The sequence below is a fragment of the Cololabis saira genome, chromosome 15 (assembly GCF_033807715.1).
Source record: "Cololabis saira isolate AMF1-May2022 chromosome 15, fColSai1.1, whole genome shotgun sequence".
In the NCBI taxonomy this organism is placed as follows: Eukaryota; Metazoa; Chordata; class Actinopteri; order Beloniformes; family Belonidae; genus Cololabis; species Cololabis saira.
The window spans coordinates 23,017,561-23,031,452 of record NC_084601.1 but is presented as its reverse complement, the minus strand read 5'-3'; the positions used below and the strand labels follow the sequence as shown (position 1 = coordinate 23,031,452).

At 42.1% G+C, this 13,892-nt stretch overlaps 1 protein-coding gene across 4 annotated transcripts in view; it reads left to right on the top strand.

The window, feature by feature from the left end:
- Nucleotides 1–13,892, top strand: part of ago4 (argonaute RISC component 4) — a 38,954-nt gene that overhangs the window by 937 nt on the left and 24,125 nt on the right. For all 4 annotated transcript variants that reach the window (XM_061741098.1, XM_061741097.1, XM_061741096.1 and 1 more), the window contains exons 2-5: nt 9,285–9,456; nt 9,537–9,657; nt 12,901–13,082; nt 13,740–13,876. In XM_061741098.1, coding sequence (XP_061597082.1) covers nt 9,285–9,456; nt 9,537–9,657; nt 12,901–13,082; nt 13,740–13,876 — 612 coding nt within the window. The remainder of the gene's footprint in view (nt 1–9,284; nt 9,457–9,536; nt 9,658–12,900; nt 13,083–13,739; nt 13,877–13,892) is intronic.

Below are 13,892 nucleotides of genomic sequence, written 5' to 3'. Positions count from 1 at the left end.
GTTCCTACACCCGGATCCGCTCAGGCTGGACGTGGACGTGTCGTGGAAATGTGTCAAACACGGCGTGTTTACACCGTCGCCATCAGCACGGTCCGCGGTGACAGCGGTGCACGGAAAAACAAAATGAATGCCGAGCAGCGCACGTTTCTCGCTCTGGAGAGTCAGTCCGTGTGCGGGGGTTCGCCTGCCATGCGGGGCTGTCATCGGCTCACGGGTGGCGCCTGCACCGATCACACCCCCGTGGTATCCGTCCATGTCCTGCATGATAACAAAGACCCGGAGCTGCGGGGGGGGGGCTGGGTCACCTGCGAGCTGGTTCTGTGTGAGGAAACCCCCTAATTACCGGGTTCAGGCTGCACATCCGTGTTGGTATCACCGCGGTTGAATTGGTTTGATATTGGATATTGGATATTATGAATTCAACACCCATAAAACTTGTGATACATACCACTGATTTTGGTCATATTGCTTGTGATGTGTTCATGGTCATCTAGACTATATATCACAAAACAGTAATTATTAAAAAATCATATATATGGGCTGATTTAATGTGGTTTAATGAAAACAATCGGTGTTATGTATCACAAGTTTTATGGGTGTTGAATTCGTTAAACCTCATTAAATCAGCCCATAATATGATTTTATAATAATTACTGTTTTGTGATATATAGTCTAGATGACCATGAACACATCAAGAGTGGTTTGACCAAAATCAGTGGTATGTATCACAAGTTTAATGGGTGTTGAATTCATAATATCCAATATCCAATATCAAACCAATTCAACCGCGGTGTTGGTATCCGATATCGGAGAAATAGGTGATTTTTTTTTTCTTTCTTTTTTTTCTTTTTCTCCGAGGTAGAAGGTGGTTTTGAATAAACTTGGTATCAAGGTAAAAGGAACAATGTGAGATTCCAAGAGAACTGTGAAGTTAACTATCTATATCACCAGTAGGGCTGGGCGATATGGACCAAAAGTCATATCTCGATATTTTCTAGCTGAATGGCGATACTAGATATATATCAATATTTTTCCGTGACATAATTGGGGTTTCCCCCAAAGCATTATAGCATAACATCTCTGTTAGCTTCATTTTTTCTGAGGCAAACCCTAAAAAAAACAGTCAGTTTTAATACAAAGCCTCGTGCCAAATGTCACACAGGTACCTTTTATTAACAGAGGTCTGCACAATATCAAAATGTATGAAACAAAAATAAACTGCCTGCATATATAGAATAAAAATGCTTCTTGAATAAAATAAAACAAATATCCCTTTCCTGCATAACAGTTAAATTCAAATACACTGTGCAATTAATACAATGTAGACAGTAACAGGCAGACTTTTCCACTGAGGTTGACAGTTGTGCAAATCTCAAATAAAACATGTAAACAGATATTGCATCTCTTTGAGCAAATCTCAAATAATTACAACAAGTCTACTACTGTACATTTTACAGATTTTGTGCCAGGAAAACTAACCTGTCAGCACTGTCAGGTTTCAGCACACAAGGGTACTTTTTTGCCAGCGCGAGGGGTCAGCAACGTTGATGTACAGTCAATTTGTCACAAAATAAGCTATGTCGATATAAACGATATTGTCTCGTACCATATTGCGTTTGAAAATATATCGATATATATATATATATATATTAAAATCTCGATATATCGCCCAGCCCTGATCACCAGGCCAGGGTAAGTGAGGTAGGAAAAGCTGGGAATAATGACTAAAGCCTTCACTTTTAGAGCTTGCATCGGTTTGGAATAATTGCAAACCTAAACATCTCACCATTTATTGGACCAATAATAATAATGATAATAATACATCTTTATTGTCCACCTGGGTGGAAATTCATCTTTGGCTCACCAAGATACATACAGACAGGACATTGTGTGGTACAATACAGCAGTGAGGATCACATCGTAGAAAAGATAAAACTGCACTAAGAAGAAATATACCAACATTAAAAAACCTGTTTCATAATCACCATCATCGTCATGCAGTTGGTCATTCTGTCAAATTTAAGAACGTTGACTGCTCTGGGGACAAAAGACTTCTTATAAATATTTTTGTTTGCCAGAGGAACTCTGTACCAGAGTTCAGAAGCACAAACTCTCTGGAGAGAGGATGGGAGCCATCAGCTACGATGCTCAGCGCTTTCCTCCTTACCCTCTCCTTGTACAGATGTATGTTCCTGCTGTGTAACAGAGAGTTTTTAGAGGTTTTTGAAGTTTGTTTTTGTCAGTGACCTCTTCAGTATGTTCTAGTAGTGCCTCCGCGTGCAACAGATGCTGAGCTGGGGGTGTTTGAACAAGGATGTATTTTGGGAATAATGATTGATTTATCTGATTGACAGATCTGTCTAATCCTCATTGCCAATGGAGTCAACAGACGGTTCACAAATTCACATCATTTCAGGAATTGGCAGAACAAAGATAGGACTCTGTTTGCTTAATATCATTTTTGGAAGTCCAGTATTTCTACTAATGACTCATTTGTGTTGGTGGTAGTTTCCCAAGCTGGTCATGGAAAAGCTGTAAAAGTCACAAATAGTGAATAGACCATAATATCTTTGTCCTCTGGGTTTTTTTTTGTGTTTGGAGTCAATTTCAGAAAGGAGTCAACCTGATTGGTGCTGAAACCATAGCTGCTGAATTCAAACTTTGTTGTACTTCTGGTGGTTACGATTTAGATCACATCTGGGGCTGTTGAGGAAAGCACTGGTGCTCTACAACTTTTATTGTCCTTGGATGATGACTTGGAAGTGAAACTGAACCTCAGGTACCAGGAACTGATGGTGAAGTGATTGTTCCAGCCGTGTTTAATCATAGAAACCCTGGTATATATGCAGCATTACATATTAATGGAAAAAGGCTCAGTTTGAAGCCTACAGAGATGGTTCCCAACAAAACAAACAAACAAAAAAACCCCGGCAACTTTCCCTTTTTCCAGCCCGTCTTATCTTTGTCTTAAAAAAAAAAATCATAAATCAAGTTGAAACCTCCACTTGATTCATGGAATAACAATTCTGTGATAAATCTGTCAGTTTAAATCTTGTATTGTTTCTGTTACTGACTGGAGTGCACACAATACGTCATATCTGCTGATCATCTTGGAAAACATCATTCTTTCTACGTTAATTGGATAATTCCTGGAGTGGATTTGTGAACTTTATGTTGATTCTATTAACTCTGAAGATTCTATTTAGGTGTCAAACATTCAAACCCGTCATGTGTTCCTGAGATTTGTCCTTATACGATACAAACACCCACAGCAGCTCTTCCACATGGGGTTCATATGTTTAAACGTGGCCCAATAGCTTCATTCATTCCGCTTCAAAAAGCTCTAAATAACTCTGTTCCACAATAAGAACACCAGTCCTGGTCAAATAAATGGATAATTGAATAATAATTATTGGATAATGGATTTCTAGAGTGTTTTGGTTTTCAGTACACAAATCCAAACAGATATGAGCTCTAAGAGTGGATCTGGAGGTGTTTCCACACTTTTCAGTTGGTTAGTGTATTTTGTCATATTTTGCTGACATTGCTACTACTTCCTGACAATTTTGTATAAACTACACAAATCACTTCCTTTGGCACTACTGGCAGCACCCAGTGCAGGTCACAAGTTTCCACCGCTCGTCTGAGCTCCTTGAATCACAGCCAGGGGGCGTGTTTACAGAATGTCACTCCGTGCGGTTACTTGCACATCTAAATCAAGCTGTTGGCAACAATCTAGTTAAGGATGAGTTTCAGAGAAATGCAAGTAAACATGCACGAGAAGACAATCAATTTATTGAGTGAGGTGGGTTTGACTCCACAACGCTAGGTGGCGCCACACACAGTTTCGCATTGGCATTCTTCTGATACAATTGGTAAACTAGGAATTGCGAAGGACAACAACAACATGCAAAAAAATGGATGCTAATGATGCAGCAGCTCTGTAAATGTCGTACATACTAAGCCTGAACACATTGCAGGTAAGATGCAGCAAAGTCTCCCTCTTCTTCTGTTACCGTGTTGTTGTGATGCTGTGAATGTTATTATTCCAGCTCCCGCGGCTCGTCACTTCCGGAAGGGGGAGTCCCAGGGCGGTCAGTAGCTCGGCTAAGCGTGGGTTGCGTATACATGCTGGAATAACTCTGATTATGACGCATTATCTGGCACTAAAAACTCAATCTCAAAAGCTTCAGTTCGGCCCGGCTAAGGTGTTTACATGACTTTTAAAAATTAAAAATCAGTCTGATCAAGGCAAGAATTCGACCTTCTGTTTTACTGGCAACTCGCACTTCCTCCCCTCTAGCTCCACGCTTCAAGTAAACATTTGCACACCACCCCTTGAAGAACACAGGATGTAAAACGGTTGGTCGGGGTTATTTTTTTTTAAATAAAAGTTATTTACCAGCATTTGTTCCATTATTGGTTTATTGTGAGGTATTTGTTCTCTGATGCCTCGGATTTCCGTTATAATGCGACCTAAGCTGCGTTTCCATTACACCTTTGCGCAGAAGAAAATCAAATCTATGAAAGTTGGATAAAGGTAGTGCTGCGGGGGGGGGGTGTCTTTTTCCATTGATCGCTGTTTTTCGAGCAAATGTAATCCTCGTAAATCTCCGTGATCTCGTCCTGCAAGACTTCTCTTCAATATGCACAAAACAATAAAAAAAGAATCTCAACGTTGAAGAAAAATTAACTAAAACAGTCTTTTTTTAAATGATTGCGATTGCTGCCACTGCATATGATCATTTGAAATGGTTATTTAGAGGCAAAGCCCTCATGTAATGTATAAAGCTGACGTAATGTTACAGCACAGCTAATTAATGAGGTAAAGAAAAAACTAGGAAAATAGGTTTTGATTGCTTTAGATTGACCGGCTATGTAACATCCAGCGCTAGAGACGTGGAAATTTGCAAAAAGCGCTTCAATTACACTTTTGCGAATAAGTGGAAAAACCACCTCCTGGAAGCGAAAAAGGTTTATTTGATATTTGGGATTTTTTACGAATTAGTGCCGTTTCCATTACATGAAATTAAAAATCTAGTGGTAATGGAAATGTGCCCTTCTCTTGTGCTCCGAACTACAGCTATGCAAGCACTCTGGCGAGCGCGGCGTGGTCATCGAAGGTGGAGTTGAAGTACTGGAGAGGTTTGGGAGGCGTATCAACGGTTGCGGGTTTATTGCCACTCTATGTAGTAATATCACTGCTGACCTAGTGGGGGCGTACATCTCTACTGTGTTGAAAAGGGACCAGAACGATTCTGTGCTAATGAATGGGGAGGGTCCAGCGTGTCTGGGGATGCTAAATGGTCTTTACTTACATTTACTCTGATGAAATCATCCTCTTTTCTATTGTTGCTATGGAAACGACATTTGAAACCATCACCGCCAGAGCTGAGAGGAGGACTGGGGTGGCTCAGATCGAGCAGCACCAGGACCCTCGTTGCATTTTTATGGAGAAAAATAACAGTCATCGTAACAAAAATAACACGGATCGCACTTTAAACACAATGTCAATCAAAATCTGATGTTAAAATGTCCATCAGTCCTGGATAATTAGAACCAGGGCTGAGTTTAACATAAGCTGGATGAGAAGAAACAGAAACTTTCCTTGTTTCTTTGCTTTTGTTGTGCACCAGTTGGTGCTCAGCGGTTCATCTGCAGAGCCAGAATCTCCATCGGTTTTGGTTTTAACCCAGTAAAACGGCAGAGCTAAATAACAGATCACACACACTGATGTCTGAGGCTGTGGATTCTCTCTTAATACTCAGAGAAAAGGCAGATTGAGCACAGTTAGACAGATGTGACGGTTCTGTTCGTACGTTGGGGCCACAGCTGAATGTCCTGTTTTACGTTTACTCGCCAAACAGAAATCTTACCCGCCATTGATGCTTGAGCAGGTGTTTCGGACCCTGGTTGTCATGGATGTTAAATTTAGCTAAGGAGACTGAAGGAATAAAATATATAGTTGAATATTTTAACATGGAAGTCAATGGCTATTAACACACTGTTGGATCCAGACCCTAGTGGTCGGTAGAGAAACTGCAGGTTTCTTAATTTCCTGGATCGAGACTATCAAATGAGATGTAGCTCTTGATACTGACACAACTCATGGATTGGATGTTATAATGATGCCTCAAATCCAAAAAGATGGTAATCTATAATATTAAACATAGTTTAAAGGTTGAGTCTTGTGGATTTGCTTTTAGAAATTTCAGAAATTGATGGCTGATTGTGATTTATTGAATTAAGTTTTGTGCTGAATTACACACTAATTTGATTGTGTCAAATTAGATTTTTTTTAGATAATTTGATACACTATCAAATTACAGATGTTATGGAATTTATTAACTTAGAACGTTTATTAAATGTTTAGTTATTAAATAAATGGTTTTACTTGTTAAAACCCACAGGCCTGCCCACATCAGTGCCTGACTAGACTGATCTATTACACATCTTCAGGTGTGACCATTGATTGCCAGTTACTTTAGCCTGATTTTTAATTGTTTGACTGTTTAATCAATAAGCCTTTAGTAATAGTAATGACGCTATTCAAGAAAAAATAAAATACTTTAAGGAGAGGTGAAGCATCTTGAGATGCCCATGTTTTGGTTCTCAAACCTGAATACATCAATATGAGGTGGCTCAAGCTTTATATTTATGCACTGTAGAGCCGTCGTCTGTGTTGTCATAAAACCTAGAGGTGAAAGGTGGCTCATCAGACAAAATCTGATCTTTCCATCTCAAGAAGGTCCTCGGTCAAGCTGCTGTTTCAGTCCGGTGCAGAGTAATCCAGGTGACTTCAGGTGTGGGTGGTCTTAACTGGTGACTCATCACTGAGCTGGGCACCAAGTCAGCCTGGGGTTGCCATGGAGATGCAGGGCATTCACAAGTGCTGTGAGAGCTAGAGAGAGACTTCATAAAGTTGATCAACAACGGCTACGTTGGCTACGCACACCCTGTGCTGCGTCATACAAGATTCATATCAGTGTTGTCCTGAGTTTCTGATCCTCATCACAGCATCACCTTCCCAGACCCGCTAAAAACTGATGGAAGGGCTTTAGTTGCTTCGACCTTAATTGTCACAGCTACATGGTGTTGGGTGCACAAGTAAATACTCAGACAGCTTTTCTTTTCATCGGTATCTGAGTGTTTCTGCTGCTGCTGTGTGAACAACTCTAGCGTGGAGCTCTGGGGCCGGTTTCACAAAGGAGGTTCAACAAACTCTGGTCCGAGGAAAGGTGTTCAGAGATGGTTCTGTCAAACCGAGTGTATTGACCGAGTTACCGCGACTATGAAAAGCCATCAGTGGAGCTTGGATATCGTGATTCACCATGGCAACGCATAGTGAGCAGATGTCATATTCCCATTTTAGTTTGCTGGAAATTAACATATTGGTGCAACAATATCATGAATATAAGCACATATTCAGACTAAAGTCCAACATGGCTGCTGCAGTGATGAAAAGATAGTTGCCATCGGAGGAAATTGCAGAGCGAATGAATGTAGATGCATATTGTTCTCCATATTCACTGCCATGTATGCTCAATCTTGGGAGCGAAAATAAATATATAAAACAAAGACTTTGGCCAAAACATGTTTCAGACACAACTCAACTGTAACCGGTTCGGTTCTATTCACTTTAAAACCATACGGGAGTAAAACATCAAAAGATAAACTCATTCAAGCTGAGAAATGTCAATCATACATCCAGTCACACGCGTAAACCCTAGAAGGACCTGTCTTTACTCGCAGAAGTGGGAGTGACACTTTTGTCACAGTTTTGCATCAATCACTTTCAAATGTTTTGGTATCCACATCGTTAAGAAAACGGACATATGCAGATACAATTAATAACTCAACCATTTACTGTTGAGAATATATTTGTGATGAACGGACGTGCACATCGAGTGTCAACTTAACCCGTTTTGTGAAACGGACTCCTGTGCGAGATGTTGAGATAGCAGGAGGTACCGCGTATCCAAACATCCGTGAGACAACATGGATATATCTGCACAGATCCGATGCTTCAGATCAGGATTGGCTTTTTTGTTTTTTGAATGTCTTCTGAACTGGAACGTTGACGCTCCGTGTTATTTTTTTAGTCTTTGTGCTGCTAGTTTCTGCCTCATATTATTACAGTACGGCTCCGTTGCCATGACGACATTTCGGGTTACGCATCAGACTGGTTGTGTTGAAACCTGCCGCCCTCTTTTATGGGGTTTGCCTGGTTTCCAGTCGGGCAGACAGGAGGGCGAGCCGGGGTCCTGACAGTACGCAGATGATGTGACGAACACAACACTGTTTTAAAAGTGGCTCGTCACCAAGATCTTTGGTAATTCACCAGATCTTTTTCTCACATTTTATGTATTTTTTGTCAACCCATTTTAAGATGTGGTCATATTCTCCCCAAAAAGACCAGTTATTTATTGCTCTGATGGATCTCTACTGCAAATTCAGACGATTAAGTCCGAGTTGTGATGGGGAGAAACGTCCTCACCAAGCAGAATCACAGAGGGCCGTTGGAGGGCGGGGGAGGGGGTGGAGGCGTGTTATTGGGAAACGATGGGGAGGGTCCCGATTGTCCATGTTCTCGCGCTTCAGTAAATAACTGGAACATGAGGGGGCATGGAGTTCAGGAAGACCCCCTCCTGAATTGTCGTTGACAAAAGGTTCAAGCAGCCTCCGTTCTCCTCAGTAACACGGCTGATGTTTCCAGTCGTTCAAATACTCTGGTTTCAGAGCCCCCCTGGACCTTTCCACAGACATTGGTGCGTGGACCGACACTTAAAAGTGTGAGACGGTCTGTGTTGATGTAAATGATCCTGGTTGGTGTCTGAGGGAGATGATGGAACATGTTCCTGGATCTTTTTAGCTCGCCTCATCGGGGTGATGGTGATCGTGCACATGTCGTGTTTGACATGTGTGCCGGATGTAACGGTAATCTCAGCCTGTGCGTGGTCGACCTCCATATGCTGTCTGTCTGCGAGGGGCCCGTCTTTGTCTCGGGAACGACCCCAGTGCGTCTGGGTGGAGTTGGGGGCGGGGCGATGGATAATTGGGAGCTCTTTGTTTCACCCGTTTCTCGCTGACCCATGTAGGTCAGGGGTCAGAGTCGAGTGGAGTGAGACCACCGGGGGTACAAGCTCAAGGCTCCTGCTGTCTAGCATATCTAGCAGGGTTTTTGTTTCAGTTCATAAATTCGAGTTGTATTATTGATCGTGATGAATGATGATTCAACAGAATACGTTGGTGACCGGCTCTCCTCCTCCTCCTCTCCCCTTCAGGCCCGCCTGCTCCCACCTCTCTGTTCCAGCCTCCGCGGCGTCCCGGCCTTGGCACGGTGGGGAAACCCATCCGGCTCCTTGCCAACCACTTCCAGGTGCAGATTCCAAAGATTGACGTCTATCACTATGACATCGACATCAAGCCCGAGAAGCGGCCTCGAAGGGTCAACAGGTATGTATGAACCCGGAGAAGCTACAAGCTTCATATGCTAATTAAAGCTGTGAGACCATCCTGCTGTCTCTGTCTTGCAGGGAGGTGGTGGACACCATGGTGCGCCACTTCAAGATGCAGATCTTTGGAGACCGACAGCCTGGTTACGATGGGAAGAGGAACATGTACACGGCACACCCACTGCCCATCGGGAGAGACCGGGTGCGTATCACGTTACCAGCTTGGTAATGTGTGTGTGTGTGTGTGGGATGATGGAGAAAAACCTGCCTCAGTGAGTCTAGATCAGGGGTCACCAACTATATTTGTCCAGAGGGCCAGAATTTTACCGGACAGTCACATTGGGGGCCGGAACCCTTAAATAAAAATCTAATTTTGGCATTAATTATTTGATGTTTATTGTTCATATCTTTTTTTTCCATTTCATTACAAAACTGAAGGCATTTTTAGCCTTTATGGGTCAGTCTCCTATCACCTATACCACAGTCATCCACCAGGAGTGATAGAGATATTTTGCCTCAACTCAATTAAGTCAACTTTATTTATAGAGCACTTAAAAAACAAACACCACGGAAGTGATAGGAAATGGCCTCTTAACACAGGTAAAATGGCACTCTCAAAGGCTACGAAGCGAAAAGTTGATATGGAAAACAAATCCTTTAACGATGACTGGACTGAAAAGTACGCGTTTATCATGCCAACCTTCCGAAATGCGTCACCTGTTTGCCTCATTTGCAACAAAACTGTTGCTGTTGCAAAAAAATATTTAATCTGTGCCGTCACCAAAACACTAAACAAAGAAATTTCAAGGATTCATATCCTGCGCTGACAGAGGCCCGTCAGAGAAGAATCCAGTCGTGGGCCAGATTAGATGGTTCGGCGGGCCGGATTCGGCCCGCGGGCCGCCAGTTGATGATCACTGGTCTAGATCATATTTTACAAGAGAAGGTGACAGCTGCATATTTTGTGTGGAAGGTCTTGTAATGGACCGTCACATCTGTGGAGGCAACCTAGTTGTCGGGCTTATCTGTAATGCTAACTAACGTTAGTTTACATAAATGCTGATCATATCTGTCCATCAGTCCTCATTTCAGATGTTGCTCCTGAAACAACATCCAGAACAATTTCTGTCAGGACCGACATGAGGATGAGCATTGCTGCGCAATGACTTGTGCTTGATCGGCCGCCTCACCTCGTCACCGGGCGACTGAGCCATCATGAGTCAACCGTCGGACGGGTACAGAGCAAATCTGCTCTCCTGGTTCTGACTTCCACAGATGAATAGTTTTTATAATATATATTAAAAAGTTGAAAAATACTATTCTCTTCAAAGAGTTGTTGTAGAGGTTTATTGCTCCTGTAGCGGTCTGAGTGGCTGCAGGTCTGAAGGAGCAACAAAGGGCTGCCCACTGATGTGTCTCCTTGGTAACTGATTACATATCAGCCGTTCGTCATTGTTATTATTAACAGAAACAAAAGAAAAAGGCCAATTTTCAGTCATATTGTCTGTCATTTCAGCAGTTGGAGCTCCTTGCAGACCACCAGGTCTTGGTATATTTTATATAAAAGGGACATTTTGTTCCCTCCAGTTACTTAGAAAGAGTTCTTCACAGCAGGAGAGTCTGTGGGGGGGTCTTGATTCAGGTCAGAGAACGTGGGATATGATGCTGGAAGAATGCCATGGAAATCCCTGAGATGCATTTACAGCAGGATGCAGGAGGCTTGTCAATTGCTGTTTTAGTCTCAATGTCCATGTTGCTGGTATTAGTACGGAGTTTAAACGGCCTGCAGGTCAGCAGAGAAGTATTCAGAGGATTTGCACGTTTAATCACATTGTGGATGCACTGGCTGAAGTCCAGATTTATTTAAAAGTATCAGACTGGTTTGTCTCCAGAAGGTCCCTAAAGCCTGTTACAGACACTACTGTTTTGGTGAGTGGGGAGGGTCCGGCAGGTCCACTTTGTCCCAGTAGAGGTGCGGTTGTTGAGGTCTCTTACCGGTAGGTGACTTTATAAAAAGAATTGGAGACACCCCCTACAATGTTTTTGGGTGTTTTTTTTTTTTTTTTTTAATTTAATTTCATTTTAGTAAGAGCTGACTCCACCGGTCTGAAGTTAAATCCAAAAACTAACCTATGGGTGGAACGAGCAGCCCTGGAGGGCGGTTGGAGCACGCCCACCTTCTCCACTTATCACTCTTAGCTTGTTAGCTCATGCTAACTGGGGGTGATTACAAAAGTTACTTTGCATTCATTGAAATCAAATCTGTCCAAACATCCTAATTTTAGAATTTGAAATGAAACCAGCCGGTTCTTGAGGTCACCAGGTGCTGGCTAATGGTTGGTGGTGTAGTTGACCCTTTGTCAAGCCCCGTCCCCGTTGCTAGGTGGGACAAAACTGTTGTCTCTCCCGTTCACTTCCATTGTAAAAAATAGGGTTTTACATCACTTTATTTCTAATTATTGGACCAAAGAAAATCAACAGCAACTAGAGGTACTGAAGGAACATTTCAGGTACCGTGTAGTGAGTTTAAAAAACTGAGGTTTTCGGCGAAAACAAGATATTTTGATTACTTTAGCTGACAGCACGGTGGAGCAGACATTTTTCCTAATTTACCGTTTTTTTTTTTGTTTTTTTTTTCCCCTCCACTGATGTGAACGAGAGACACGGCTGTTTTGTCCAAATATGTCCATGACGGAGAGAATGGACAATAAAAGAAACTTTGAAATTCAATTTTTATTTTATTTTTATTTTTTTTATACTTAATTCATTGCTAAAATGTATCTGATCGGGAAAAATTGTATTGTGAGCCAAAAAAAGTGATCGGATCGAGAAAAATCAGGATTGGCAGATACTCAAACTCAAGTTATCAGAATCGGATCTGGAGCTAAAAAATCCTGATCGGGAAAACCCTAGTAAATACCAAAGACGCCACAGGCGTTGATCGGTACTCTACGTGTGGCTTTGCTACACGGAAACATAAATTAAGCTTTAGTACAGTTAACATAATATGACATATCTGTGGAATAAAAATGATTTATGCATGGTCTGTATTAGGTCTTTATTCCCAGCTCAGAAGTTGAGACATCTTTCATGCCAGATGAAGACTGTCAATCATAAACAGTCCCTGTCACATAAAGACTCTCCCATACATTTGTCACAGATGTGAATCTAACTACGGAGACCAAAACTGTTTTTGTATCAGACTAAATTAGTTTGTCTGCTTGAAAGTCAGACATATTAACGTGTCGGTCAACGTTGATGAACTCACTGTTGGATCCAGACCCCAGTGGTCAGTAGAGGTTCCTTCACTCCCTGGATTTTAGTCAGATGAGTTAATGTAATTGAAGCCCTTGTGCGGACACACAAGCGTTCACGTGGCCTCCACTAATATTTGCTCAGTGTAAATGTTTGTCTTTAAGTGTCCGGCTCTGTGTTGGTTCGTCAGGTGGATCTGGAGGTGACCCTGCCGGGTGAGGGGAAGGATCAGACCTTCAAGGTATCGCTGCAGTGGGTGTCTGTGGTCAGTCTTCAGATGCTGCTGGAAGCTCTGTCAGGTCACCTGAACGAGGTCCCCGAGGACTCCGTCCAGGCGCTGGATGTCATCACGCGCCACCTGCCCTCTATGAGGTACTACTGTCCATTCATTCACACAGATTTCCAAGTCTGACTTGGTACCATTTACATATCAAGATATGCGGAATATAATAGACTGTTTGGCTTTATATTTGGGTACTCTGTGATGCTGTCAGGTGTTTGCAGCCTGTCCTTATACTGGTTAGTAATTGTTTTTCTGCAGGACTTTGGTCAACTTGATTCGGGTATTTGAGTCGTGTTAAATTGATATGTTCCAGATTTATCTAAAATTGGATATTGCTGATGTGTTTTTTACGGAAGAGTATTAGGCCATGCAGGAGAAAAAATATTTGAGATGGGAAGATTTTTTTCTTTTATTGTGCACTTCGAGAAAAAAGTCAATGTCGAGAATAATGTGGAAATACAATTTCAAGAATAAAGTCGAAATGTTGTGAATAAAGTCAAAATCTCGCCTTTTTTCTCAACATTTCAATTTTATTCACAAAATTTTGACCTTATTCTTGAAATTGTACTTCAACATTTTGACTTTTTTCTCGACATTTCGACTTTTTTCTCGAAGTGCATAATGGAAAAAAAAAACCTTTCTCCTCTAAAATATAATTTTTTATTTTTCTCCTGCCTGGCCCTAATACTCTTCCGTAGTTTTTTAATTGATCGTCTGGAGTTTAAAAAACTGTTGCTGCTGTGCAGGTACACTCCGGTGGGCCGGTCGTTCTTCTCTCCCCCGGAGGGTTACTACCATCCTCTGGGGGGAGGCCGGGAGGTTTGGTTCGGCTTCCACCAGTCCGTCCGTCCTGCCATGTGGAACATGATGCTCAACATCGATGGTAAGACCTGATTATG